The sequence below is a fragment of the Centroberyx gerrardi genome, chromosome 10 (genome assembly GCF_048128805.1).
Source record: "Centroberyx gerrardi isolate f3 chromosome 10, fCenGer3.hap1.cur.20231027, whole genome shotgun sequence".
NCBI classification, from domain to species: domain Eukaryota; kingdom Metazoa; phylum Chordata; class Actinopteri; order Beryciformes; family Berycidae; genus Centroberyx; species Centroberyx gerrardi.
Window position 1 is genome coordinate 17,461,278 of NC_136006.1, and position 27,767 is coordinate 17,489,044.

The window sequence follows — 27,767 nt, forward strand, 5'->3', positions numbered from 1 at the left end:
TTTAAATGGCTGCCTCACTATACAATCCACATGCATCTAGGACCCGCTAATAGTCTCTACATGTTCATGGCATAATAACCTATGTCACAGGCATATGGAAATAGCAGTAACATTGATTTTGATGTGAATGTGTCCATAATTATCTATGATTGTGGATCAGTTTGATTGTTGATTGATGGTTGTTGTCCAATAAACAATGCCCCCACCCTCCTAACCTTCACATGCAGCCCCAATTGTGCTCATGTTTAATTCAGAGGAACTACATGCTACAATATAACTTTTGTTTGACAATGAAATATTAAGCTTTCTCTCTACTCTGTGTTCATCTTTCCTTCATCTTTCCCTATCTGGATTCTCTCTGGCCCTCTCTCTCCCTCTCTCTTTTCCTCTCTCTCTCTCTCTCTCTCTCTCTCTCTCTCTCTCACTCTGCTGAGCGAAGCCCTCTTTGGCTAAATATGGCCATAGTGAAGAACTAGTTTTAGAAGTTTCTCTTGTTTTGTCTTGACTCCATCAGGGGAAACAGCTCTTGTTTATTTATTTATAATCTTTCATTTGTTTCTGAGAACTTTTAGGTTTCATCAGTCAGAACAACGCTAACAGAGCTGATTGTATCCTCTGTGCATCTCAGATAGCCAGTTAGGATTTGCCAACAAAGTGGGTGCATGCCACTTCTATTTATGTTTGCGTGTATGTATGTAATTGTACGAACACGTGTGCATACGTGTGTGTGTGTGTGTGTGTGTATGTGTGGGTGGATGGGTGGGTATGTCTGCGTGTCTGAATGTCACTGAGGGACTTTCATCAAGGTGATTGGAGGTGACACTTGTATCTGTGTGTGTGTGTGCGTTTGTGTATGTGTTTGTGTTTGTGCATGTGTTTGTGTGTGAACTGTTTTCACAGATTCCTCTGTGTAACACTGATACGCTCATGTGAGGCTCAAGAGAAACACACCAAAGGAAATCCAATAAATCATTCATATACTTTTGGGATGTGCTATGAAAATATGTGAAAGATGAAATAAGTGAACAAATCTCTCTCTCTCTCCTCAGAGACAGAGGTGCTGGGTTTCTCTCCGCTTCCCTGTTTAACCTTGCTAACACCGGCTCAACAGATAGTGCTTTAAGCATTCTCAAATATTAAGACAAAAAGAACATGCGGGCCTGTAGACTTCTCATACAGTGTCCAACAATCACGCTCCTTTAAAGAGGCTGTGCTATCAAGACTGGATCCAGGTGCTATCATAGACCCTTTTCTGAAGTGCACGTAGCATGGACTCCTCTGTTTCCATGGAGACTCATCATAATCTCAGGTTTACCCTCTATACTTGTGGATAGTTGCCTGCCAAACTGGAGTGAGGGGGCAAAGGTGATTGCATCTCTAATGCTGACATGCTGTGTGCAAGTTTATCTCTGGTAGTTCTCTGACAACAATCGCAATGTGTCGAGGTGTAACTGTTAGCTGCCTGCCTGTGCAAACTGTGCCATCACTCTGCCATGCAATAAGGAGTCTATGGAGAACCGAGCTAAATTTAGGTACAGCATATGTAGTCCAGGTGTACCGCACATGGCCTACCTAGCTGGCTCTGTTGGGCTGTATATTAATTCAGCAGTGTTTGGACGTCTTACTCTGCAGACCTTAGAAGGAGCTAAACCAATAGCCCACATGCTTGATATCAGTAGATAATCCCATTCTGGATTATTCTGTCTTGGCTGCAATGTCCCCTAAAGCTTTTGTTTTCATCTCTATCAACATACTCAAAGCTGTCTCTCTTTTCTGCTAATACCATGACACAGTTTTAGACAGAAGGGGGGACAGACAGATTTTATTTTTTCGTCAAACTGTTTGGTGGACCGTAACTCAGCTGTGAGGTCATGGTTTATTAACATACTATATACTGTAAACATTTCACTCGCCGCCTCAGGCCAACCGGGTGCTCGTGAAGTTTTATCTCAGCTGAAATCCTTGAGCAGAGTGCGGGGAAAAGATTTGTTTTTTCTGCTTCCAAAAAAATGGTATTCATGTTGCATTCAGGCAGTGTTCGGAACTTGTAATTCCCAGTTGATGAAGTGGATACCAGATGGGTCCATTGCAATTACTTTTTGTATGCACGCGCAAAGGCTCGCTCATTTATTTATGTATTACACAAGAGAGCTCTTTGAATTTCACAATGTTATAACTTTTTTGGATTCTATTTTCCTGCCCTCTCCAAAAAGCACTTCTCTGTTACAGCTTCACACCACAGCAGCATTATCTCTTTATGCTTTTTTTTCTGACTACAATACTAAATGTCCTTGCAAACCCCAGTTCTCCTTGTCTTCTCTGAGATTTACTCAGAATAACGCAGCAGATTGCAGGTTTATTCATGTCATATGTAAGTAAAGCTTAGCTTAACTATTTATTTAATTTGAATCAAAGAGTGACGGAATTTGCCATGAGCGGTCGGCAGAGCCAAGAAAGAGTGAACCACTGTATGTCCAAAAAAGTTTGTTCTGATATTTCATGTTCCCTGTTCCTAAACAGTACTTCATTATGTAGATTGCCAAATGAGGTGAGGTGAGGTGATTGTGTGTGTGTGTGTGTGTGTGTGTGTGTGTGTGTGTGTGTGTGTGTGTGCGCGCATGCGTGAGAGAGAGAGAGAGAGAGAGAGAGAGAGAGAGAGAGAGAGAGAGAGAGAGAGAGAGAGAGAGATTGGGGCATTGGAGGGTGGAGGGGGCTGATATTACATTTATAATTTCTGCCAGTAACACACAGGCCTAGTGGGCACACGCTATTACAGCCAGTGATGCTGTGCTAAGTAAAAAGGTGACCTCCAGTTGGTGATCATCAAAAGACAAACAACCACAAGCATAAACAAAAATGAATAATGTTTCCAAAAATGCATTAATTCGTTCTTCTTCATTTATCTCACATCAGTTACCACTTACTCTGCAGTATACAATGACTTTGTGCCATAAAGATTCATGTCAGATTAAAAAGGTGACGTGATTTTATTCTGCAAATAAAAAGCTGGGTAATACGGGTAGTTTTAATGGGTTTACCCTCCACTACATCCCTGATCGCAGCCTAGAAGCCATTCAAACCATGAATGGCCTGGCCTAGAAATTATATTCTGAAATGCAAATTTAGCCACTCCCTGCCTCGCAGTGCATGGTCTCCCACACGGGGCGTGGTCTCACCAGACAGCACGCTGTTAAGTTTTCAAACTGCTGGGCAAACAAAAGTGCTTTGGCTGGTGCCTTACCCAAGCAGGAAATAGGGAAATAACCTTGGAAGAGGAGAACACGTTGGACTGTTATGACTTTGAACTATTTCTTGGTGCTGAGGGATTAGACCATAGTCTGCCAAATTAGAAATCAGGCTGTGGTGTTTTTGTAAGTGTTGTGCTACTATGATTTGGTTAGACCACATTGTCTTGTAGTGGTCAGTGTGCGTTTACCAGCATTGTGAGTTGGGGTAGAAAGGTTCAGGTAACAGATAGTCCAGGTAGCCTAAATTAACAAAAAAAGGTCTCTAATATTTTGGCCGTAAATTATTCATTGATTTATCTGATTCATCTTGGCTGTTTCATACACAAAGCCTTGTCTGCCTCATCTAGAGCGCCCGCCCATTTCTTGCAGAGCGATAGTGGGAGATTGATTATAGGCTCCGGGACCTGCCGTGGAGAAAGCCAGCGTCTGCTTGGATTGCGCTCCGCTCTCCCATCCAGAGGAAGGACAGCTGGGGGGGGGAAAGACAACGACTTATTTCAATCTGCCTCTATACCGCCGGGACTTTTGTATCGCCTCCACATACTTAGCTGTTCATTTATCTGTCCTCTGTCTCCGATCGCGTATCCAAATACGCTCAAGTCATCCCGACGCTACGCTGGACTTTGTGTCTACCGAGGAGGCAGCGAGTGAAATCGCCTCCGCAGTCTCAGATGCGTAGTGAGGGGGGAGTGGGCTGGGTCGCATAGGCGTCTGGTAGAGACGCACGTCGTCACTGATAACAGCAGATAGGTGAGGGTGAAAACAAGGCGAAGCGAGGGTTTTTTTTTTTAGCAGGACACGGGAGAGGTGAGTCCCGCTGGCGGACTGCCGGACTCACCGTCTTTGGGTTTGACTCTGAAGACAGCCCGGCAGCTTTGTCGCCCGGGATCTGTACACCTTCCTCCCGACACCAGGAGCAGCGGTTAGCCGGAAACCACACTGTCAAAACCGACAAGACATCGCCCCCTCACCTAAGGGATTATTGGAAGTGAATCTGCGGGGCAACACACAATGGGAACCAGTGCGCTCCTTATTGCCTGTGCGCTGCTTGGTAAGTCACGCCTTCTCGAGAGGCATATAGCCTGCCTCGCTCTGCCGTGGATCGTTTTCTCCCACAGTCTGTTTAATTAATAAGATAAAATCAGAATCCGTAGTGCCTCGGTCACGTCTGAGTCACGGCGCACCTGTATGAGACACCTGCATTACAAAATCAGGAGTGGGTCAGTGTGTGAGAGCGGGTTTATTCCACCCAGTAGTCATGAGTCAGGGGGAAGTAGGCTACATTGATAGTCACTACAATAATAACAGATGCCTTTGAACAGCTGTGTGTGTGTGTGTGTGTGTGTTGAACTAGGTTAATGTGATATTTGGACTTTAGTCTCAGATTAACCCTATAGAGATTGAGCTCCTGTGTTTAAGCATAGATGACAACCCGTTATTGTCTGTAATTAACACACACACACACACACACACATCATAGACACACACACCTCATAGACACACCCGAATCACACATTATTAACACACCTGGATATGAGCTCAGCAGCGTGAAAATACCCACTACAAGCTTTTCTAGTTGTAAGAGTGTGTAAGTGATCCCTCAGGGTGTAGTGACTGTGTATTCTATTCTGCCACCAACCTGCAATTTATTGGTTTTCACAGACAAATGCGAGTGCAAACACGTACACTGGCTGACACATACAAACATTCATACAGGCATGATTGCTGTCTCACGCACACACACGCACACACACACACACACATACACACACACACACACACACACACAAACAGGCATACATACATCCTGCCTGTGAACTGTCCCAAACAAACACCAGATGGCTTTTCTGTTCCTGGATGGGAGGCCTGTCAGCGCTGCCGGGGGGACAGGGGAGGGGGGCGGAGGGTGGGAGTGGGAATGGAAGTCGGCCCGCTGGAGGCCCCCACTTGGCCAAGAGGATTACCAGTCTGCTCTTTCCTTCACTTCCCCTCTCAACGCATCAGAACACACTTTCACTGGGGATATTGATCGAATGAGGCGGTAAAAGATTTTTTTCCCCAAGGAGAATGTCAGGTGTATCATTCCGTGTTTAGCCTACAACACACTACTGCACATAGTCAGAATACAGATGTAATCCGCAGTGTAGGCTGGGTGAAGTAGGGTTTTTGTGTCATCAAGATTACACAATAAACATGAATGTTGTAGGTAGCTGGGAAGCAGCTGTGCATTTGAGCTGGGGAAGAGAGCATTTCTCGTCTCAGGCATAAGTAGGTTTTGTGTTATTGGCTGTGTGTTTGTGTGTGCATGTACAAGCATCTGTGGCAAGCGAGATGTGCTTTGTGTGTCACTGCTTATGTGTGTGTGTGAATGTTTGTATGTGTCAGTGTGCGTGTGGCAAGCTGTCTGTGAGTGTGCTATGTGTGTCAGCCAGTGTGTGTGTGTTTGCACTTACATTTGTCTGCGAAAAAGAATAAATTAAGGGTGGGTGACAGTAGTGTTAGAATAGAGACTGTATCAGTCATTATACCCCGAGGTATCACTTCCACAATTTATAGCTGGCAAAGCCTGTATCGGGTGTTATAATGCTGCTGAGTTGGCATCCGGGCATGAGTGTGCGTGTGCACTTGTGTGTGGCACCAGGGTATGATATAAAAGCATATAAAAAGAATTGCCTGAAGGAATGGATGTTTATTACCTATACAAACAGGCTGCCTTGCTTCTTCTCCACAGAGAGAGTGAGAAAGATCTCACACTTCTGGTGTGCTGTAATGCAATGTGCTTTTTTTGGGACTGTGCTTGTGTTTGTATGTGTGTGTGTGTGTGTGTGTGTGTGAGAGAGAGAGCCAGCCTAACATGCCAGAGATATCCCAGTTTATATAACTAAATTGAAAGTGTAATGTAACGTTGAGCGCGAGCCTGGCTGGTTAAACAGTGAAAAGCCTGAGTGGTTTCCATTTACTAGGCTGATGGGAGAGCAGCCTGCAGTAGCCCAGTGTCAGATGAGCTGCCACCGGCTCCGTTTCACAACTGGCCTCAGAACAGAGTGAGATTGTCGAGGGGAAATTCTCATAAAGCTTTGTCACATTGTGATTTTGTTGTACGTTGTTTCTTGATTTGTAGATGTTATGGTGTAAGTTTAAGAGGAAAAATGGGTAGGATCTTACACCTTTGTGTGCAAAACGCATACAACACACAAAACACAAACCTGGCTAAACACATTGAGGTTGAAGATGAATACAGTCGGCCTTAAGAGAAGTCAGACTCACTCTTGCTGTGCTTATTTCCGTCGACTCAATGATGGTCAGGGGAATGTTGAGGTCAGCGCAATGACGTTTCAAACTTTGTCAGGATTCAGACTTTGCAGTGCCCCTCCCTTATCCCCACCACAGCCCATCCTGTCCCAAGTAAGAATGACAGCTGGGTGTTACACCCCCCTCTGCCATGTCCCCTCCCAACACCCACACACACATATGGAATGATAGGGATCTCAGGATCTAAACCCTGTGTGTGGTCAAGGCACACTCTTTCTTGCTGTGAAGCTTGAGTCAGCCGTTATCACTTTGGGAATGCTCCTCAGATGTAGACGGGAGAGTTTGTGGTAGTCAGACATATGTTTTTTTTGCTCCATTAAAAAAAAAAAAATCCCTCAGCTGTTTAGCCAGAAGACGGCCTGTGTCTGGGTGCTGTCCATGTGTTTATATGCGTCTGTTTACATAAGAGAGAGCGCTGTCTAGACAGTGAGGTAAAACGCAATAGCTCATCGTCTAGCAGTTCTATATCTGTGTACATTTTTACAGAAAAGTTGAGTGTATGTCTGTGCGTTCATGCATACGATTGTCACAGGTTTTGTGACTCATTATTTTTGCCTGTGTGCCTATGTCTGTTGGCACCAGAAAAAGAGGACCTATTTCTCGGCGTGAGGGGAAATACGGGCTCGTGAAACTGCTTGATTGTGATGGCGTTTGCTACCCTTGTTATTTTCTGCGACCGTTGTATCCTGTAGTTGCATGCATGCTTGTTTGCATCATAAGCAGTCGACCCACGTCTTTGTGTATACCCACAACAAGATGCCTTTTGTACTATTGTTTTTCCCAATCACAACATCATTGACTCAACTGACAGAGAAAACGAACAAAGGAAAAGCAGACGCACTAGTGTCAGTTTGGCTATTATACACCGACCGTGTTGGTAATATCCAGTAAATATTCATAGAAGTCGTTATGAATATTCAAACACAGGCCGTTCATAGGTCATTGTTCTGCTCTTTGCTGAGGGCTGACACGTCTAATTAGTCATGGATCAATAGATCTGAATGAGGATGAGTGTCTGGACGTGCTACCAGGACTGTCTGTGTGTGTCGAGTTGGTAGCCTCAGGTGAGGTTCCTACCTAGAGATTAGTCAAAGGACTGACCATGAGTGTCTCTTCTACCCACAGGGCTAGTAATTGCCCTGTAATACAGACTTCACAGTCAGTTACAGAAACTCGCACCCAACCACCGCTGCAGTTTTACTTCAATCCCATTGTCTTCTGCTATCAGGGAGGAAGACCTCAAAAGTTCCCTCCGCTCTCGGCATCCTCTTTGAGGCCGAAAGTTTATGCGGAGTAACAGAGCAACTTCTCCTCCAGTGGATTTTTCAAAAGAGATGAGGCGAGAGTTGTCTGAAAACATCTGAGATTGAACTGTGCATTTCCCTCAGACTCAATGTCTAATTAGTTGTTCTTCACTAGCGGAGTAATAAAACAAAATTGGAAGTTGGTTAGTTCTGGGTAATCGCAGCTAGTTGTCATTCTCGTGTTGCCACGTCTTTTTTTTTTTTTTTTTATAATGATCCTCCCCTGTGACCCAGATCCAAGCTGTAGTCGACTCTCTCCGGTTCACATGGGGAGATAAGTGACTGTGTGAAATGAAAGCAAGTTCTTGAGGGAGACTTCCTGTCTGCCATAGTGAATCAGGAGGCTGGCTGGAGCCGGAGCCGGAGCTGGAGCTGAGGCAGCGTCTGCTTTGTGTCTGATTTTTTTTGACTCCACAGCAACAGCTCTCGTTAACTGTCAGGACTCCCCCACATCACAACTCGCGGCCAGGGCTGCGCGGCCTCGCCTGCACGTCTTTTCACGCCTGAGATCCTATCTCCTCTCTTTTGTGATAAGATCCAACAACCCTTTAGCCTTTCAGTTTGTACACACTGCGAGGCGTTCTGTTGGGCTGATTTGCATGGATGTCTTCCTCTTCTGACTCGCACACAAACAGTCCTCCAACTGCCTCCACCTCCTCCTGTGAATAGCCCCTGACCTTCCTCCCCCCACTCCACTCTAAAGAACACTATGCCCAGCCCACCTCCTCTTCAAAGAGCACTAATTAGAAACTGCCCTCAAGTATGATCCAAGCCAGATATCCATCTCCCTAATGGCTACAGAGGTAGAATCTGTGTTTTAGAGCCACATCTACCTTAGACTGTTTACGAGCACCTTCCTTGTCCACATTAAAGACCGTCCCTGCCCCCTCCCCACTTGCGTTTTCTTCCTCCTCCCTCCCCTCCTCCCTCCACTGCTCTGTTCTCCGTGAGTGATGATGACTGGCCAGCCAGAGGATTCCACTTCACTCCTCCACACACACAAACACCCACAGCGCTCCGAAGCTGCCGTCCTTCGGTGTACTCGCACTCCCCTGCTCCCCGCTTGATCCTCCACCCGAGCAGATCCCGAGCCGGTGGGATACACACCAGGCGGCGTAACTATGGCGACGGTTCCCCACCTGCACACCGCTGATCCATATACATATTCATATTCATATTCAAGCATAGCGCGGCATGCACGTTCAAAGACGTGCGTGCGTGCGTGCGTGCACGCACACATGCATACCTACATGTGCACTCACATTTTTCCCCTGCAAAAATACTCATCCTTATGTAATATTGAAACCCATCCCACTCACTTTACCACTGTGTCACTGTCTCTCACTCTCTTAATGTGCTTCTTATATACTACAGACCAGAAACCAGAGATTTGTGTGTGTGTGTCTGGTTGCAAGAGCATAAATGCATGCATTTACACGCGATGTGTCTTTTACTGCCTGAAAACTGAAATGACTGACAATGGCAGAAAAGTCTGTTTGAAGTAGACTAATTAATAGTTAATTAGTTTCCTTTCCAATCTGTGGCTTAATGCGCAAACGTGGGAACTGATAGAAAGCAAGCTGCCAGTCACACAGATACAAACCGCTGTACGCAAAGTAGATACAGCTGTCAGGCTTAATTGCGAACAAGCACAAGATGGATAGTGAACGAAGATAGCAGACTGTTTTATAGCCTTGCATTCTTTTACAACAATTGACGCACAACTTCAGTCGACTGTGCCATAACAGTTACTCACAAGAGCGGTTTCTATAGGCCTAATCTGTTTCTGTGTTACTGTGAAAGTTTTGAGGAGGGCAGATTTGAGACCGAAGTGCTTTGTTATTCAAACGGGGTGGGGGATGGGTGAGATGAGTCGGGGTGGGGATGGGTGGGTGGGATGTAGGGGTCTTGGGGGTTGGTAGTGGTTGGGATTGGGGGTTGGGGAGATGAGGTTAGTGGAAGGGGTAGCAGGTGTCCATATAGAGTTAATGGATTTCGGGAAGGGGGAAGATGCACTTAATATACTGGAGAGGTGTGTGTGTGTGTGTGTGTGTGTGTGTGCATGTGCATGGACTGGGTTGCTAACTAGCATCCGTCTCCTCTGACCTTCCTGTCTCCCACACAGTTGAAAAAAAAATGTTGATGAGAGCATGGCCATATCCTCTAATTACAGCAAGATTGCAGCTTTTTAACTACTGAGCTAAACATTTCCATGTGGCTTCCTGATAGTCACGCTTCTCATTGTTTTTATCACAATCACTAACTGTAACCATCTGTCACATTGTAAATGATTACCACGCTTTCGGTGGCCCTTATATACCTAGGAACCACAGAATCTTACGTTTGATATCCAAGAACATTGCATCTACTCTCCTTTTTAACAGTATGCAAATATGTATATATAAATAGAAACATTTAAATAATAATTTTGATGTGTTCTCTGACGTGACTGGAAATCCTCCAGATGTTGTTGATGAGAAGCTTAGAGAGGAGAGGTGCTATACTACTGCGGCCTTGAAAAATGCTTCCATGCAAAGTGCCTTAGAGAGTCTCTGGTGATATATTCAATAATCAATGGGCAACATTCACAAGCAAGTGGACAGGGGGCGTCAGACATGGGCAAGATTGTATTAAATGTGTAGCTGTTGACTGTAGATTGATCATCATGTAACTGATGGGCTGAAATTCTCTGACAACATTTTTGTTCTTTAAATATTTCTGCCTTTTATGTGAGTAGAAAACAAATGATCTGTGTGTGTGTGTGTGTGTGTGTGTATGTGTGTGTGTTGTGACCTGGCCTGGCATGGCTGTAGGCGTTATATGGTCCAGTGAGTTGGTCACTCACAAACACTCATTTTTTTACAGTGGCCTTTATGGACAGAGGCAAGAGAGGGCCAAGAGAGACGTCTCCACCCATCCCCAGTTCCTCACTCTGTCTCTCTCTCTCTGAATTATTTATTTATCATAGGGTTGGTAAGTAGTGGCCATTGAATGTATTTGTGTATATACGCACACACACACACACACACACATTGTTTATATCCCCCCATCGCTCCCATCGCTCCCATCCTGGTCTCAGCAGCTGTCGTGGGCGGTCACACAGGTGGGGTCATGCATATGGTAGCCCAAGAGGCCCATAAATTAAGACTAGTTAGCATAGTGAGAGCAGAGCCCGGCAAGACCCAGGTACGACACAAAACGGCAAAACGGGAGTCCCAGTTGTGAAAATGAAAGGACAGAGAGCGAGAGGAATTTACATGTGACCTCTTTGTATTCCAGCTAGAGCGAGAGAGAGAGAGAGAGAGAAAGAGCGAGAATATCGGTGTGTGTGAACGTACAGTGTGTGTGTGTGTGTGTGTGTATGTACGTTTCAGGCAGGCTTAGAATGGGGAGCCCATCTCTCTCTCTCTCCATCTCTCTCTCCCTCTGGTTAGAGCTGTGTGGGTGTAATGGGCAGTCGTTGTGTGACTGGTGGTCAGCTGTTAGAGTGGTCTTCCAGCCTGTCTAACTGGTCTCTAATGGGGGTTGAACACGCCGTCTCTCCTTTCTCATTCTCTCTCTCCCTGTCAGACACACATACACAGAATCAATCACACCTCTTTCCCAGCTGACCGACTTCCAACAGCTAAAATGATGTTCTCGCTCAAACGCTGGGAAATCTTTCGCTTTTTCATCGGTACAGAAACTGTCCGCAGACGCAGCGGTCTCTTCCACCTGCCTTGTCTTTTGAAACATCCCTATTGGTAAAGCAGGCTGTGGATCTGGGATTTGATAAGGGCTTTAAATCTGGTGGAAGGGTCAGAGGTTAATGACGGCCCTGCTAAATTGATTTCTTATATGTAAAAGATGATTATCACCCAAGGAGAAGTAAGGCGTCATAATTGGAAAGAAGAGAAAGGATGAGATCTGGATTGTAATATTTGATGCTGCCCATCAGTCAAGGGCACAGCAACTGGAGAAAGTTAGAGGGGGGAAGAAGCGAGAGGATTGAGTTCAGTCTGTCATTTCATTAAACATTAGGCTGACATGCTGCATGCAGTGCAACGTGTAATGAGTGAGCAGGGAGGGATTCAGTTTCTTGTTCACGGACACTTTCATCTGGCTGCCAGTGGACACACGGGCTGTAGTGTAGGGCTGCAACGATTAATCGATTAGTTGTCAACTATTAAATTAATCGCCAACCATTTTTATAATTGATTAATCGGTTTGAGAAATTTTTTAAGAAAAATAAGTCAAAATTCTCTGATTCCAGCTTCTTAAATGTGAATATTTTCTGGTTTCTTTACTCCTCTATGACAGTAAACTGAATATCTTTGGGTTGTGGACAAAACAAGACATTTGAGGACGTCATCTTGGGCTTTGGGAAACACTGATCGACATTTTTCACCATTTTCTGACATTTTATAGACCAAATAACTAATCGATTAATCGAGAAAATAATCGACAGATTAATCGATAATGAAAATAATCGTTAGTTGCAGCCCTATACTGTAGTGGGGATTGTGAGTTTCCAGTTATGGGAACATTTCTCAAACCACTAAGCCAGTCCGTCACACCTCCGTCAGATCTGGCACAGATCCACTTGCTATGTAAATTAAATGGAAAGAAATCTATTCCATCTAAATTTAGATCAAGAGTAAAAATCTTTTTGTCATGAGCTGGATGTAAGAGTTTATTTTGCCCAGCGCTTTCAGGAAATAGATGAGATTCTATTCTCCTCCCTAAATGACAACTTTTGCCATCCTTGAAAATTTCCTGTCTCTCTACCGCTTTCATCTTTCTCCCTCCAGTTTTCCCTCATCTTGGAGTCGCTCTTTCTCTCTCTCTCTCTCGCTCTCTTGCTCTTGCTCTCTCTGGTAATGATGTTAAAGGGGTCAAATGCTTTTGGGGGCCTAGAGGGAGAAAGACGCAGATTGATTTTGGAGAATGGTTAACCAGCGGTGAGAAGCCTAGAGAGGAAACAAGTCTTATGTTCTCTATCTTTCTCCGTCTCTCAGTTTCTGTGTCACACACATACATGTACAGCACATGAGTCGGTGTTGCATCAAGTCGCGCTGAAATTATTTCTGTGCATTTTCTTGTCGTTCAGCACCCTGGGAGATGGCTGTCTTTTTCTCTTTAGTTTCCTCCTTCTTCCTCTTCTCCTCCTCTTTCCATCCATCCCTTCCCTCCCCCCATCGCTGCCTCGCTGTCTGAGGATCTTCACAGGATTTCAGATCTGTCGGATGAGTCTGAGGCCCCCTTGGGGAGATAGGACACTGACTTAGTCCATGTATTTATTTTTTTAACGTCTCGCTCGCATGTTCATAATTAATTCATGTTTCACTGCCTGGAGTTGCCTCCCTCTCCCCTCTCTTTAACTTCCCCTAAAAAGTTTTGGTGGATAAGTTTTAGGGTGATGAGGGAGGGGGCTGCTCTTCATCTACGCCATATGGTGTGTATGTGTGTGTGTGTGTGTGTGTGTGTGTGTGTGTGTGTGTGTGTGTGTGTGTAAGAGAAAGAGAGAGAGAGAGTAATAGAGATAGAGAGAGTTGGAGTTAAATAGCGAGAGACAGAAATAGCTCCAATGGGGCACTGTCCCAGTACTGGCATGTAGTACCTAGGTTTCATCTGTTTTGTGTGTGTGTGTGTGTGTGTGTGTGTGTGTGTATAATCAAGAATGGAGGCGGGGTGAGGAGAGGTGACGGACCGTTGGAATCTCCACATTAGCATGTCTGCGCACCGCTGTGAATGTCCTTTATATTTTCCACACCCACTACGCGTCTTATTATACACCTTTCTAGGTGTGTAATTATGGTGTGTCATAGAGAAGTGATGATGTTTGTGCACGTGCATGCTAGCAGCCATGCTGCTGTTTCCAGTGTGTGGATAAGACACCGGCCACAAATGATTGGATTAGTGTTTAACCCCCCTTCCACTTAGCATAATCCTCTTTACAGCTTTCTCTTTTTGTGTGTGTGTGTGTGTGTGTGTGTGTGTGTGTGTGTGTGTGTGTGCGTGTTTACAGTCATCTGCTCCCATTGCTCTGCATGCTCCCGCCATTGAACAGCAAGGTCAGTTAGAGAACTTGTCCGTGGTCATTTGCCGTCATCCAACACTGGACACATGTGACCAAGCTGAGTGGGAGGCAACTGACATGCAAAACTGAGAGACAAGAGAGGGTCAGGAAGCGAGAGAGTCAGAGAGAGTGAGGGTGGGCTGAAGAGAGGGATAGTGAGAGTTCCAGCCGTATGCAGGGAGATGGAGACGAGCGTTAATAATAGAAAATCGGAGGCCTTGTCAAGGAAACGTGGTTGGAGGGGCGCGCGGCGATCGAGGCAGCGCAGCCAGAGGTGAAGAAGTGAGGGTGGTAGCGGGCATAGAAGGATTATCGCGGAGGGATGGAGGGCTAGAGCGATCAGTTGAAGGTCTGCAGGGTTTGGTATGTCATTGTCAGCCTCTCTAAACAGCCTGCAGAGCGACGGGCACTTTGAAGTCTCACAGAGCCGCTTAAATCCTGCCTGAAAGGAAGCGGAGAACCGCAAGGCACAGAGAAGAGACAGGAATATACAGAGAGAGAGAGGGAGAGAGAGAGAGAGAGAGAGAGAGAGAGAGCGCGGAGGGGCAGGACGAAGGGAAGGATTGATGGTGTGGTGAAACATGGAGGAAGGGAGTGAGCAATCAGAAGTAAGAAGGGAGGATGACAGGAGACTGAGGGGAGCGGAGAAAAGCTCTTAGTGCACCAACACAGTATGAATAGTCTGTTTTTTTTTTAAGGATGTATGAGTAATATATTGCCAGCAGTTGTAGATGAGTAGCTGTAACATGAGAAGCGGTGATGCAGCAGTATCGCTCTGAGCTGAACTGAGCTGGATGTGGGGAGACCGAGCGGCGCCAGATTAGCACTCTGACATCACAGTGAAGAAAAACAGGGGAGCAAGGTCTAAATCCGGATAGATGGCTGCTTCCCCTACCTGATGCATCCCATAACATGTTTAGTGGGAGTCAGGCTTCACTCTCCACTGAATACTCTGTTTCTGTTCTGTCGATCTCAATTTCTGTCTCTGAGTTAGCAGTGTTTGGTGCTTGCTTACTCTTTGAAATACCGATGTTAATTGAATTTTCAAATGTCAGTAACCAAACGCTCGGCTGTTGTTGTACGTTGCAGTTCATATGCTGGTAGGTGACCATTTGCTCCGATAAAGCTGTTTTTCCACTTTGCCTTTCTTTGAGAGTAGAGTTATTAAACGGTGAGTTGGAGAATTCATAAACTGATCGATCCTGTGATGGTCCTTTTGGAGATGTCAAGCTACAGTAGACGGAGTAATTCACTGTGATCAATTTTCACTTTTGGATGCCAGTGTTATTGAATTTAAATCCCAGTCAAGTGAGGCAGCCAAAAAGATTTGTAACGGTTTTACGAGCTCATGAGCGGAATGTGCCTCAAAATGGAAGCAAAAGACAAAAGACCTGAAGCGCGGAGCGCAGGAAGGAAATAAAATGAGGAAGACGGATGCTCCACACACGCAGATGCGCGCACGTGCGCACACACACATATATGTATGCGCACACAGCAAAATAAATGTGGTCCATCTTCCCATTTTCCTCCGTTTTGCCGACCCAGTGAGCACAGCCTGCGAAGGTTTGTTCATTTTTCAGCTAGATAACCTTTTATAGCCGTACACACACGCATAGACATATACATACATAATACTTAGTGCAAGCTCATGCACGCACACACACATACACAGGCATGCTTGCACTCACACTAATGACAGTGAATGAAAGATGGGGGGGTGTAGTGGAAGTGTGAGAGAAAGTTACTATGAGGGAGAGGAGAGAGGATGTTGAAGTTAAAAAGCTGTTCTGGTGAATTATTAATGCCAAGCATTGTGCCCACAGACACAGCCTCTTAGAGACTCCGACACACACATATGCACACACACACACACACGCGCACACACGCGCACACACACACACACACACACACAAACACAGCTGCAATCCCCAGTTGCTCATCCAGACAGGAAACAGCGTATTTGTCGCTCTGTCTGGATTTGGGGTATGTGTGAGTGCTCCGTTGTCTCTAGACCGATGAGAGGGATATTTGTAGTTGTTCCCTGAATGGTGAATGCTGTGTGTGTGTGTGGTGTGTGTGTGTGTGTGTGTGTGTGTGTGTGTGTGTGTGTGTGTGTATGCATGCAGGGGGTTGAGGCAAGAGTCACAAGTATGTAAGTTTGTAGCCTATATATAGGCTACAAACAGAATAATACAAATCAGTCTTTACACATCTTGCTCAACAATCATGACAAGGTGTGTATGTGTGTATGTGTGTGTGTTTGTGTGGTGGTTTGTGGCTGCATCAAGCAAAACAGTACATATCATCCTCTCCATACGTGCGTCTGTACTCAGCTGATACTGCCCACAGATGTTTGAACTGACATCCATTTCTTTCCATGTCTCAACCTTTTTCATATCAAATGCCCTAATCTAGTCCACATTAGGGCCACAGACCCCCATTTGATGAGAATGTCTCTCGGACCCAAATCTGAGAATATTTTTATTGCTAGATATGTTTTTGTTCAGAATTCCATGACTATCTGTACTGTAGGTAGAGAGAAAACTGAGACTATGATCAAAATCATTCTTCTGCATTTTCTAATTGTTTTAACTTCTTGTAAATTAAATAATAGTGAAGTTTAACAATTCATCAATTTGTTGGGGACCCCTTGGAACCCCCTCAAGGACCCCTGGTGGTCCCCAGACCGCACGTTGAGAACCACTGCACTATACAACTTGACACACCGTATGTGTGACATGTAACTCCTCCTGTTAACGTGCTGATGTGGCCCGACACGGACTGCTGGCCAGTGTGTTTTACTAGACTCCCACTGACCTCCCTCCCAACTCCCAGATGGCTTCCTTTCAACTCAGTGTATTACAGCTGGAGTCATGTCCTTGCGGTGAGGAGTTAGCATATGAGTGTGTGTGTAATGGCATTGAGCGTGGTCGGCTGACAGCTTTTAAAATGAGTTAGTGAGGATGTTTCGAGTGGTCAAAGGTGTTCAGAAAGTTTGCGAGTGTGTATGTGCGAGCGTGTACGTGCGAGTGTGTCCGTGTGCACACCTCAACCACAGTGAGCACTCTCCAGAATGCTTAGCTGCACATGTCACACCGTTTCTGTATTTCCTGGGAGATGCGGGGTGCATAAACTCTGCCAATACTAAATATTTAAACCGCAGTTTTGTAACCCATGTTCTCTCTTTCCTCTCTCTCTCTCTCTCTCTCTCTCTCTCTCTCTCTCTCTCTCTCTCTCTCTCTCCTCCCCCCCCCCCCCCCCCCCCTCTCTCTCTCCTTCTCCCCACCTCCGTCTCTAGCCGGTGTTGCCGTGGCTCAGAGAGTGGTGACGGTGCAGAGTGGACCGCTGGTGCGGACGGAGGGCTCCCACGTGACCATCTGGTGCAACGTGACTGGCTACAAGGAGGGGGTGGAGCAGGACTTTGAGTGGTCCATGTACCTGGCGTCGGCGCCCGACAGGGAGATCCGCATCGTGAGCACGGCTCAGCCAAACTATGCCTACGCGGTGTATGCCCAGAGGGTGAACAGTAAAGAGATCTACGTGGAGAGGCTGAGCCGCGACTCGGCCCTGCTGCACATCAGCAAGGTGCAGGCGAGGGACCAGGGCCTGTTTGAGTGTTACACACCCAACACAGACGGGCAGTACCTGGGCTCCTACAGCGCACGCACCAACCTCACTGGTGAGTCTCTCTAAGCACATCCACACCCTCAGCACACACACATACACACTGATTTATTTAACCATAAGGCCGCAGTCCTTATTCCCTGATTCTGTCAGTTTGTGTATCATATCTGTAGTTTTCCCAATAATGATATAGACTGTCATATATTTTCTCTATTCATACTTCTATCCCACGTTGTTATATTTAAACAGACCCACCCCCAGTGAGATAGAAAGTAGTAGAGATGCACCGATCAATTGGCCACCAATCATAATCAGCTGATAGATTTTCTAAATAGGTCAGTGATGAACGGCCGATCACCGTTTCAACTGCCCGATCATGTTATTGTGTACATTCGTTGTTCGTGCTCATTTGCCATTTGACAGTAATTTATTTTTTCAATAGAGAGCAGGCTCATCCGTTCTTTAAGCGGCCTTGCTGATTTTAATTTCAGAATTGCTGGGAGCGTGACGGAGAGAGAGACTTGGTCATTTCATTTTGTTCCTTTCTGAACAGAGCGCTTTGAGAGTGATTGATTTTTATATTAATTTGCTGTTGTCAACTGTTAATAAACAGTGACAGCTTTCTGACATTGTGCTATGAATTCCATAGCCTATATGATTATAAAGAATTCAATGTATTGGACACAGCCTGTGCTTCCACAATGGCACCTGTTTTGGTGCGATCTGTGGGAAGAGGTGAGTCAGCATCTCAGTCATCAAGCGGTGGCATATAATAACTATATTTGGACAAAAACTCATTTATTTCCACATGGTTTGGCCAGCATTGTCATGCAGCAAATAAAATGCAATCTGTAATACAACACAGTTTCAGTCACAGTAAGGTTAGTAATTGGCTGATTACACGTAAAAAATCTGTAATCATAATCAGTCCCCAAAATAAATCTTTGTCCCTAGGAAAGAGTGTGGGAGTGAGAGGAAGTGTTGCCCTCCAGTGTCACACAGAGTCCCACCTGTTCTGGGCAGGGGCAATCATGCTACACACGCATGCACGCGCACACACACACACACACACACACACCTCCATCCTTCCCACAGTCCATTCTCCTCTCGCCCTGAACTGTTTCAATAACACACCCTGTGTGTCTGCACAATGTGTGAGGTTTCAAACATCCGTCTGTCAGCGGCATCTGTTTCCCTCTGCCACTCCTCTCACCCTCTCTCTTTCTCTCTCTCTCTCTCTATCTCTCTATCTCTCTCGGACTCTCGGACACACACACACAGAGCGGCCCAAACATACCGAGGACACAGCTGTTGTGGACAGGGATTCCCGTCTCCCACTCCCATCATAGCTTCATGCCTCTATCCCTGAGGTTGCTGACCTTCCTCTAATGACGGGGTCAAAGTGCAAACCAGACACTCATGGTCCCGAAAACTCAAGTTACGTTAATGTATTTGTGTCCCAGCGAGTCCATGTCACACAGTGTGCGGCACTGCGAGGCGGGGAAATGCCAATAATGATATGCTTTCTTCTGTGTCAGTGTCAGGTCAGGCTGCTCTGATCAATGCTCTCAGAAGCAGAAGTCATTTTGTACTTGGCAGATCAATAGACTCTGTATTTAATTGAATCCATGTTATTTTTAGGACCTTGACAAGCCTAGCTGTGGCTTGTGCCTTGAGTATGAGCAGTATGATCTGAATGTGGGGCAGGGCTCAGGCGTAGGGGCGCTGTAAAACGCCGCCGCTGATGGCGCACAGTATTTATAGACCTGCGTGAGTGTGTGTGAGAGGGCTGGAGAGAGTGTGTGTGAGGAGGTGTTGAGGGACTTTGTTATCTGAGCCTCTCTCTGTGTCTCTAACCCCTTAACCCAGTTCCCGAGGTCAGGGGTACACTGCAGGGTCTCTCCTTCTCTTCCCCTCTCTCGCCCCACCCCTCCCCACCCCGCGGCAGCTGCACGCCTCCTCGGACCGTTGTGGACAAACAATACCCTGTCCACCCTCCCCTCCCCCTCCTCTTCTTCTTCCTTCCTCCGGTCTTTCTTACTGTCTTCTCTCTGTCTGTCTCCATCCACCGACCTTTCTCTCTCCCTATTCTTCTCTCGCTCTGTTATGTTTTAAAAGCCCTTTGCTAATGCTGCCTGTGAGAGGAAATGGTGCTTCTGAGAGGGAAATGTGTGTGTGTGTGTGTGTGTGTGTGTGTGTGTGTGTGTGTGTGGTGTCTCCAGGGTGATGTCAGAGGACAGCCAGAAGCAGGAAAGCACTGTGGAAGAAGTGAAGAGAGGAAGGATAAGAGATAGAGAGCCGTGTGGGGGGGTCGGGGCTAATGATAAGGGTAGAAGGCCACAGTAATCTGTGTTCTCAGTGCTGCGTTAAGGCGGACTCCCGGGGATCTGTTTCCCAACTCACTGTGGTGTCGAGAGCAGGGGAGGGCTTTAAGGTGGAACTCAATACCTGCTGCCCGAGGAGGGGAAAGGTTTCAGCAGCGCACCTGGACGCCGTTCTCCCTGATACTGTGACGATGTTTTCGTGTGTTGTATTGTCTGCCATGTAGAATCAGACACCTTGGCTGATTGCCTGGAAAGATGATCCCTGCTGCTGTTTGTGTGTCTGAAACACCTTTTCAGATGACAGTAAACAGTCAGCAGGTGTGTGTGTGTGTATGTGTGTGCGTGTGTGTGTTGTACACTCTCTGTGATACTGAATCCAGACCAATCAAATGAAACTGAAGCTCTGCTCAGCCAATACTCCCCCTAAGTGCCAATACTGCCTCAGGCAGTGCAGTAATATTACGCATCTGAAAAGAATAATTGGCCATCATTGCACAAATACTGGATAATGTCTACTAAATCAAAGAGTGGTTTATTTCTATTAGCTGCAGGGAAATCACTTTTTTGTAACACAGCTTTTCAGAGGGAGGTTGGGTTTGACATTTCTTTTATTTTCTCAGACAGAGGTAGATTTTGAGATTTTGAGAGGGGCAGCAGGATGGCCTAGTGGTTAGTGAGGTCCTCCCCCAACCAGAGGGCCCCGTGCTCGATCCCCAGTGTGGCCATACCTGTCAAAGTATTATTGAGCAACCTGCTCCAGGGGCACCGCAACCTGGCTGACCTGCACCCCAACCAGAGTGTGAAAGGGGAATGTCCCCCTCGGGGAATGAATAAGGCATATCAAAATTGAAAATGTTTTTTTTCTTTTGTTTCAAAAATCATTACTTTTCATGCTCTTAGTTTGAATGTATCTCCCCTATAGAAAGAGCAGTAGTTTGTTCTACACTGTTAGTGGTTAAAGGATAACATGGCATGTGATTGACCTGGGTGTTGTAAAGCTCCGTGAGGTCAAAGGTCATCTTTATTTTCTCTGTAAACACCGCTAGCTCAGATGTTGGGAGTCATGGTTCCTAAAGAGAGGGTGGGTCCCAGGAGATTGACTAAGCTTAGCCTCCTACGCTCTAACGCTGTATATGTGTGGTGTGTGTGTGTGTGTGTTTATGTTTGTGTGCTCGGTTGCACATGTATATGTGTGTGTTTGACTTCTGCCTACGCATCAGATTGCAGTAGAAAAGGACAACAGCCTGACATGGCCATCATGGCTGTCCTTATCCTACGCACCAGCCTGTGTGTGAGGGAGTCCAACCACCAGGCTCCAGCAGAGGAACAGGCCCGCACACAGACGAGTATCAGACTGCTCTTACTCACCATGAATCTCCCATACGCCTTCACCGTCATAGAAAAGACCATAGGAGTCACTGTCACTGGTTCTGGCAGATAAACAGATTCTAGCCTCCACGTTTGGCAGTAATCACCCACTCCCAGTCCCGTGGGTGTGGTTGTAGTAATAGAGCTGGACAGCCGAAGACATGGTACGTTTTCAAACAGAAGCAACGTTACTCTGTTCTTTTATTCACTGTGACTGGACAAGAGAAAGAAAGAAAACGTCTGTTTTAAGATGTGTGACGTTGGAGTAAAAATCAGTTAGCCAGTGAGTGGTTTAGAAGAAAAGGAAGGGTGACGGATGGTGCGAAAAGGCAGAGATGAGGAAATTGGAAAAGAGAGGAATGGGGGGAAGAGAGGCTGCAGCGTTGGAACGGGTGATGGGGTGGGGGGGGTGTTGAATAGAGTGAGCGACCAATGAATGATTAGCTGTTCCTCCCGACTCCAGTCTGATTGGTTACACCTCCCCCAGGCATTACCCACAATACAGCTGGCGCTATAGGGGTGCGTTTTAAATAGGCCCAGTCGGTGCCTGATGTGACTCCTAAGGTTAATGCAGTTACTAACAGCCATACGAGTTCTGAACGCAATTAGCCAGCACAAATGGAAGAGGCTGGAGACAGAGAGAGGGAAAAGGGTAGAGATGAGACGTAGGAATTTCACTTAAGGCAAAAGAATAATGTTGGCCAACCATTCATTCGCTGAGCGAGCCAAGGCAAAAAATACAGCATTTCTCCATTCCCACGTTTAATTTTCAGCATATTTGTGTTCACACCAAGGCCTACGTTTCATTTTCTCTCATCTCCGTCTCCTGTGGAGGAAGGGAATCCTTTCACCTGATAAAACTGTGGTCCTGCCCTAGAGCTGGGAGCCTGGCTGATGTAGTTAACCAATGCCAACACAAGGTCAAAATGCAATTATCTGTGTGTGTGTGTGTGTGTGTGTGTGTGTATGTGTGTGTACGTGCATATTGTGTGTACATGCGTCTTTGTGCATTGCGGTCCTTCATGCTTACCTCTTTTGTGAGTGCGTGTGCACAAATTGACTGTGTGCGTTTGTGGAGAGAGGAAAGAAAGGGAGTGTTGATACGTCTTGGACTGCTTGAGCCTTTGCACAGCTGAACATACAGCATAAAAGTGGCTGAATCACGCTTCTGCTGAGCTCAGCGTTGTGCATGTCTCTGATTTGTGTCTTTCTCCTGCCTTTCTTTTCACGAGGGAGTCAGCGCTGCCAAGCTGCACTCCTCTACTTCACTTAATGAGATAGACCGAATCGGGAGATGTCATCTTACATTCTATCTTCTACACCGGGTGACAGCGAGACCCCGCCTCCCCTTACCCTGTTCTTTACTCTCTCCTTATCCGATCCCCGCTCTCCCCATCCATCCAGCGCTCGAGAGTCGATTCAATCTGGTCCCCCTCTCGCCCCTCAATTGGCGTTGCTCATGCAGCTATATGGGTTTGTCAATACAGCCTTCCCTTCAGCTTCGTCACAGGAGAAAGGCATGTGGGTGATTGAATGGGGACAGAGGAGGAAGAAGTAGATAGATGTAGAGAGGTGTTTCTCGAGAGGAGATGAACATACGGGTTGATGAGGAAAGGTATAATAAGATATGTGGGACGGACGGCTAGATGGATAGACAGAGGATGGCCAGAGAGGGACTGCAGCGGAATAGACGAGGGAGGTTATATCTCTGTGTGTCTGTTGGTATTGATTGGGAGCGCTGGCCTGTGTGTGACTGGAACACTTTATCTCTCGCAGTTGTCTTCCTCGCAGTGACACTTTTAGCTTTCTTTGCTTTCTCTCTCTCTCTCTCTCTCTCTCTCTCTCGCGCTCTCTCTCTCTCTTTCTGTCTCTCCTCTCCCTCCCATCTCTTTCTGGCCTCGCCATCACCTCTCAATTTCATTTACAATTACGTTCCCTTCTCTCTTGTTCTTGTGCGTGTGTGTGTGCGTGTACACGCGCACTGGCTGTGAGCTCTGGACCGGGCAGGACTCCAAATGGAAAGAGATTTTATCACTGTGTCTGGCTTGCCATTTCCCTGCACATCTCATCTCCTCTAACGGACAGGGCTTCCTGCTCAATAACATTACTGCCACTCGGACCCATCGTACACACCCGTGCGCACACATACACACACTCGCAGCCACACACACGCACACCAGCGAGCTGTCAGTCAGGACAGATGTCGCACCCATAATTGAGTCTGAGAGAGACGGTACTGTAGCGTTCCCATCGGAACACATGCTTTCTACTGAACATCACTGAAGGAGACATAACACAAGCCAGCGGATCACTGAGGTAGACAATACAACAGAATAGAGGATGTACCACCGTGAATAAAACAAGAGCAGTAGAGCAGGACGACGCCCCGGGAAAGTTGAACAGGGCAAGACGGGGAGATCTTGATACTCTGAGGTGGCTCTCACATCTTGTCAACTGTCTGTCCAGTTGCAGCGGCTCGGAAACACCGAACAGACACGTTCCGGTAGAAGGCAGCTGGGAGACTGGGCAGATCAATTGTGCGCATCGTAGACTACATGAAGCCGAAGTGGACTGCAGTGATCAGGCCGCAGTGCTTTGGCCCTCCCTCTTGTTCTAAATACCGCTGCTCATAAGTAGGTTGAGGTTACTGGGAGAATATGCAGGGTCAAGGCAAGAAGCCGTTGCTATTAAACATGTATAAATGCTCTTGTAGCCTACAGACACACTTTCAAATACATACGCTTCCTGGCTGATTTTGACTGTTACACATAAAAATGATGTCAGAGAGAGAGAGTGAGCTCTGCATTTAGCTTAGCGCGCCCACGCTAACGAGCTAGGCTAATGAGAAAGGATTTATTATGTTAACAAATGCACTTTTGTGTGTTTGTGTTTGTGTCGGTGTGTGTTGGTGTGTGTGCTGAGTGTATATGTTTATTAATGTTTATATAATGGGCCAAAGATGCGCCACTGTTCCTCCAGTTGATTTGATTAGCTTAGCTAAGCGCTAACCCTCAGGGGCCCGCTGCCTCCTCTCTGTGTGAGATTAACGCTACACAGCCACAGTTTGAATATGAATGCAACATGAATATGGATGTGAATGGATGTGCTAACGAGTGTTTGTGTGTGTGCCGTTAAAGTGTGTGTTAGTAAAGAGTGGAACAGGCAGCATAATAGCCTCCAGGAGTCATGCGGTTGGGAGTGAAGTCCAGGATGGCCTGCTACTGCATTGTTTGATGTTGGCGGCTGCTTTGAAGCCTTATCTGAGCATGGGGGGGACAGGAGGACAAGGTGGCGGTTGTTCCTAGTGCAGGGTATACTGATAACCCTTTTGACACAAACACAAACATAAACACACAAGCACACAAGCAAGAGAATGCATTCACATACATATACTTGTGCAAGGGCATGCACAGGCAATCGCACACATACATACCCACACTCAAGGCAGGCCATTCAGGCACGCACAAACACATTACAAATGCAGAGCCTTTCTCTTTTCAGCGATATAACTTGTGTATGGAGAGGTGGAGAAACAGCATTATTAAAGCAGTCAATCCTCCGCCTCCCTCTCTTGGCATCGGTCCGTCGGTAGAAAGACTGCTGATACCAGTTAAGAGATTAGCATCGCACCCACCTCGTTAGCATGCTAATCACAGCCTCATTATTTGGAATGGGAAACAGTGGTTTAGTTAAAACGTCTAATGTAATGGATTTGAGTGTGGGCTGTAGAGCCAGCCGCAGGCTGTTTTTGAGTGCCGGTGTGGAATTGGAGGAGAAGTAAAGTGGAGAAGCCTGGGAGGCTGAACTCATTTTAGTGAAGCAGCACCAAGGCAAGTGAGCTGATGGCCCTGGAGCCAGTCTCAGGGACACACCACTGTCTAAAGGCTGTACAGTATCTAAGACTCCCCATGTTCAGACACACACACACCAGTGACTAAAGGCATTCATATAAGGACTTTTAAGTTTGTGTATAGACACATTCACACACAGGCACACACAGTCATAAATACACACACACAATCAAACACACATGAACACCTCCCTCCCGTTCAGTTGATTGACAGGTAGACACCAGACATATGCTGCCACCTGTGCCCCTCTGCCAGGACTGACCGCCACCTGGGGACACGGGTGGGGAGGTGTGTGTGTGCATGAGGGGTGGAGGGAGGCATATGCCTAAGTCCCCTCAGTGCTGGCTCCCATTCAGACGGACAGTTGCTCCCCTCATCTGCTGCCCTGCTGGACGGGTGCCTGGTGATTCAACGCTGCCCACCTCCATTAGCCACACTCCGCTATAACCGGGTTTACACACACACACACACACACACACACACACACGCGCACACACACGCACACACACACACAGAATCCTGCTCTCTCTCTCTCTCTCTCTCTCTCTCTCTCTCTCTCTCTCTCTCCCGCTCACTGACACTCTCTCATTGACACACACACAAACACAGACAGGCATACCTGCTAATGCCCTGCCATTTCAATAGCACCTCTGGCACAGCCTCCACACTCAGCCTGCTCCACTCAACCCTTGCCCCGCACTGTGCTCCACTGAACTGATACTCTAGATCTTTGTCATGGTGTGTGTGTGTGTACACCACCAACAGCTTTAGACCTGGTCCTGAACATCCATCACTTACACCAATATACCTTAAAAAAAACAGCATTTGGAAGTGGCCAAAAGACAAGGCTTTGTACACTGATTAAAAGACAATGAACGTTTTTGTGTTGTTTACGTGTGCACACACAGAAACACACACACACACACGCATGCACACTGAAAGCCGTGGTCAGATGGCTGGGGCTATAACTGGTTCTATCCTCAGGGAAGTCTTTAATTGGTCACAGTGCTTTACCATCTGGGGCTGGAGCGACGGATGGAGGGAGGGATGGAGGGAGAGAGGGAGAGAGAGAGGGAGACAGAGAGAGGGAAAGAGAGAGCAAGCAGAGCACAGGACTGAGGGCTGAGCTTATTAGTTTTAATGTTTGCACCGGCGGTAATATTAGAATCATAATATATTTGATAAATGGCGTTTATAGCATGCAAGTGGGAACGTGTACGCATGTGTGCATGTGTGTGAGTGCACATACACGTGTGCGTGCATGTGTGTCGATAGGTATGCTGTCAGGCTGTTGGTTGGGTTGGTTGGGGGGGGGGGGGGGGGGGTGTAATTACTACAGGGTGTGTGTTTGTGCTGATGTTAGCGCTCCAGAGGCAGACGGAGCAAAAACCCTGCACAAGTGATAACAACCTCTAGGACAGCAAAGATAAAGAAGACAAACACACACAGAGGAAGAGTCTGCATGCATTTCTCCTTTGCCTGCTCTCTCTCCCTCTCTCTCTCTGTCTCTCTCTTTCCCTCCCCCTCTCTCTCTCTCTCTCTCTCTCTCTCTCTCTCCCCCCCCCCCCCCCCTCCAGAGTACTCAGTGTTTTACTGTATAGCGCAGTAATTTATGTACTTATTTGGATACAGGAGGAGCGGAGATGAGAGGAAAAGCTAAAGAAAGCGTTTGATAGATAAAACGTTGGAGAAAGTGGGCCTGAAGCCGATGAAGATGAGAGGAGAAACGTCAGGAGAGAGGGAGAGAGAGGGAGAGATGGAGGGTGATATTGAATGGCAGGGGGAAATGGAGGGAATATTTCATGTGTTTAGGCATGATGAGCACATCTTTGATGCTCTAAAGGATTTCAGTCAACGATAGCTTTGCACACAGCTCTTCTCAAACGCTCTTAGGAAGATTTGTCTTTCATACTCCCACCTCTCTCCAGACTACCCCTCCTCTCACGCCTTGCCTTTTAATCTCCCGCTTTCTCTCCGTCTTCCTTACACGCCTCTCTCTCAGGCTCATTTCCTGGCTCGGCCTCTGTGAGAGGTAGCAATGTCATATTCTGTGTGTGTGTGTGTGTGTGTGTGCTCATGTATGCTTGTGTGTGTCTTAGTTTGTGTTAAATCCTCTTCTCCTGTCTTTGTGTAAACAGCATCTCATATTTAAAGCTTCTACTCACCATGAATCCCTCTCTTATCACCACATTCAGCCTTTTAACTCAACGTCACCATTCTCCTGCTACAATAACAAAGCCCACACCTTCACTCCCCTCCCCCCCACTCCCTTTTTCATTTCTTTCTTCTCTTACTTTCTCCCACTTTCTCCCTTTGTTATACCTCTCTCTGTGTGCTTTGCAATAACCAACGATAAAACATGGACACACGCAAACAAATGGAATAAAACAAACTGATGCAAGCACACACACACTTGCACACACCAACTTTCTGGATGTGATTCTTGTTCATTTTTTGATCGCCTTTACACATAAAAGTTTTTAAAAGGAATTAGTTACTACAGTTACTCTTTATTAAAAGTAACGTAGAGTACTTTTGTGTTACCCACTTCAAAAACATGCTGTAGCAATGTGGTTTGTGTCGATCGTTGTTTTAAAATGCAATGCAAGACTATTGCTCTGTTTTTAAAACAGAAAGTCGGTCTCCTTCATATCAAGCATACTTTCATCACATTTTTT

At 46.5% G+C, this 27,767-nt stretch overlaps 1 protein-coding gene across 1 annotated transcript in view; it reads left to right on the forward strand.

Annotated features, from left to right (window-relative positions):
* Positions 1–3,252: 3,252 nt before the first annotated feature.
* Positions 3,253–27,767, forward strand: part of igsf3 (immunoglobulin superfamily, member 3) — a 61,645-nt gene continuing 37,130 nt past the window's right edge. The window contains exons 1-2 of the mRNA XM_071927095.2: positions 3,253–4,299; positions 17,221–17,601. Coding sequence (XP_071783196.2) covers positions 4,260–4,299; positions 17,221–17,601 — 421 coding nt within the window. The 5' untranslated portion in view covers positions 3,253–4,259. The remainder of the gene's footprint in view (positions 4,300–17,220; positions 17,602–27,767) is intronic.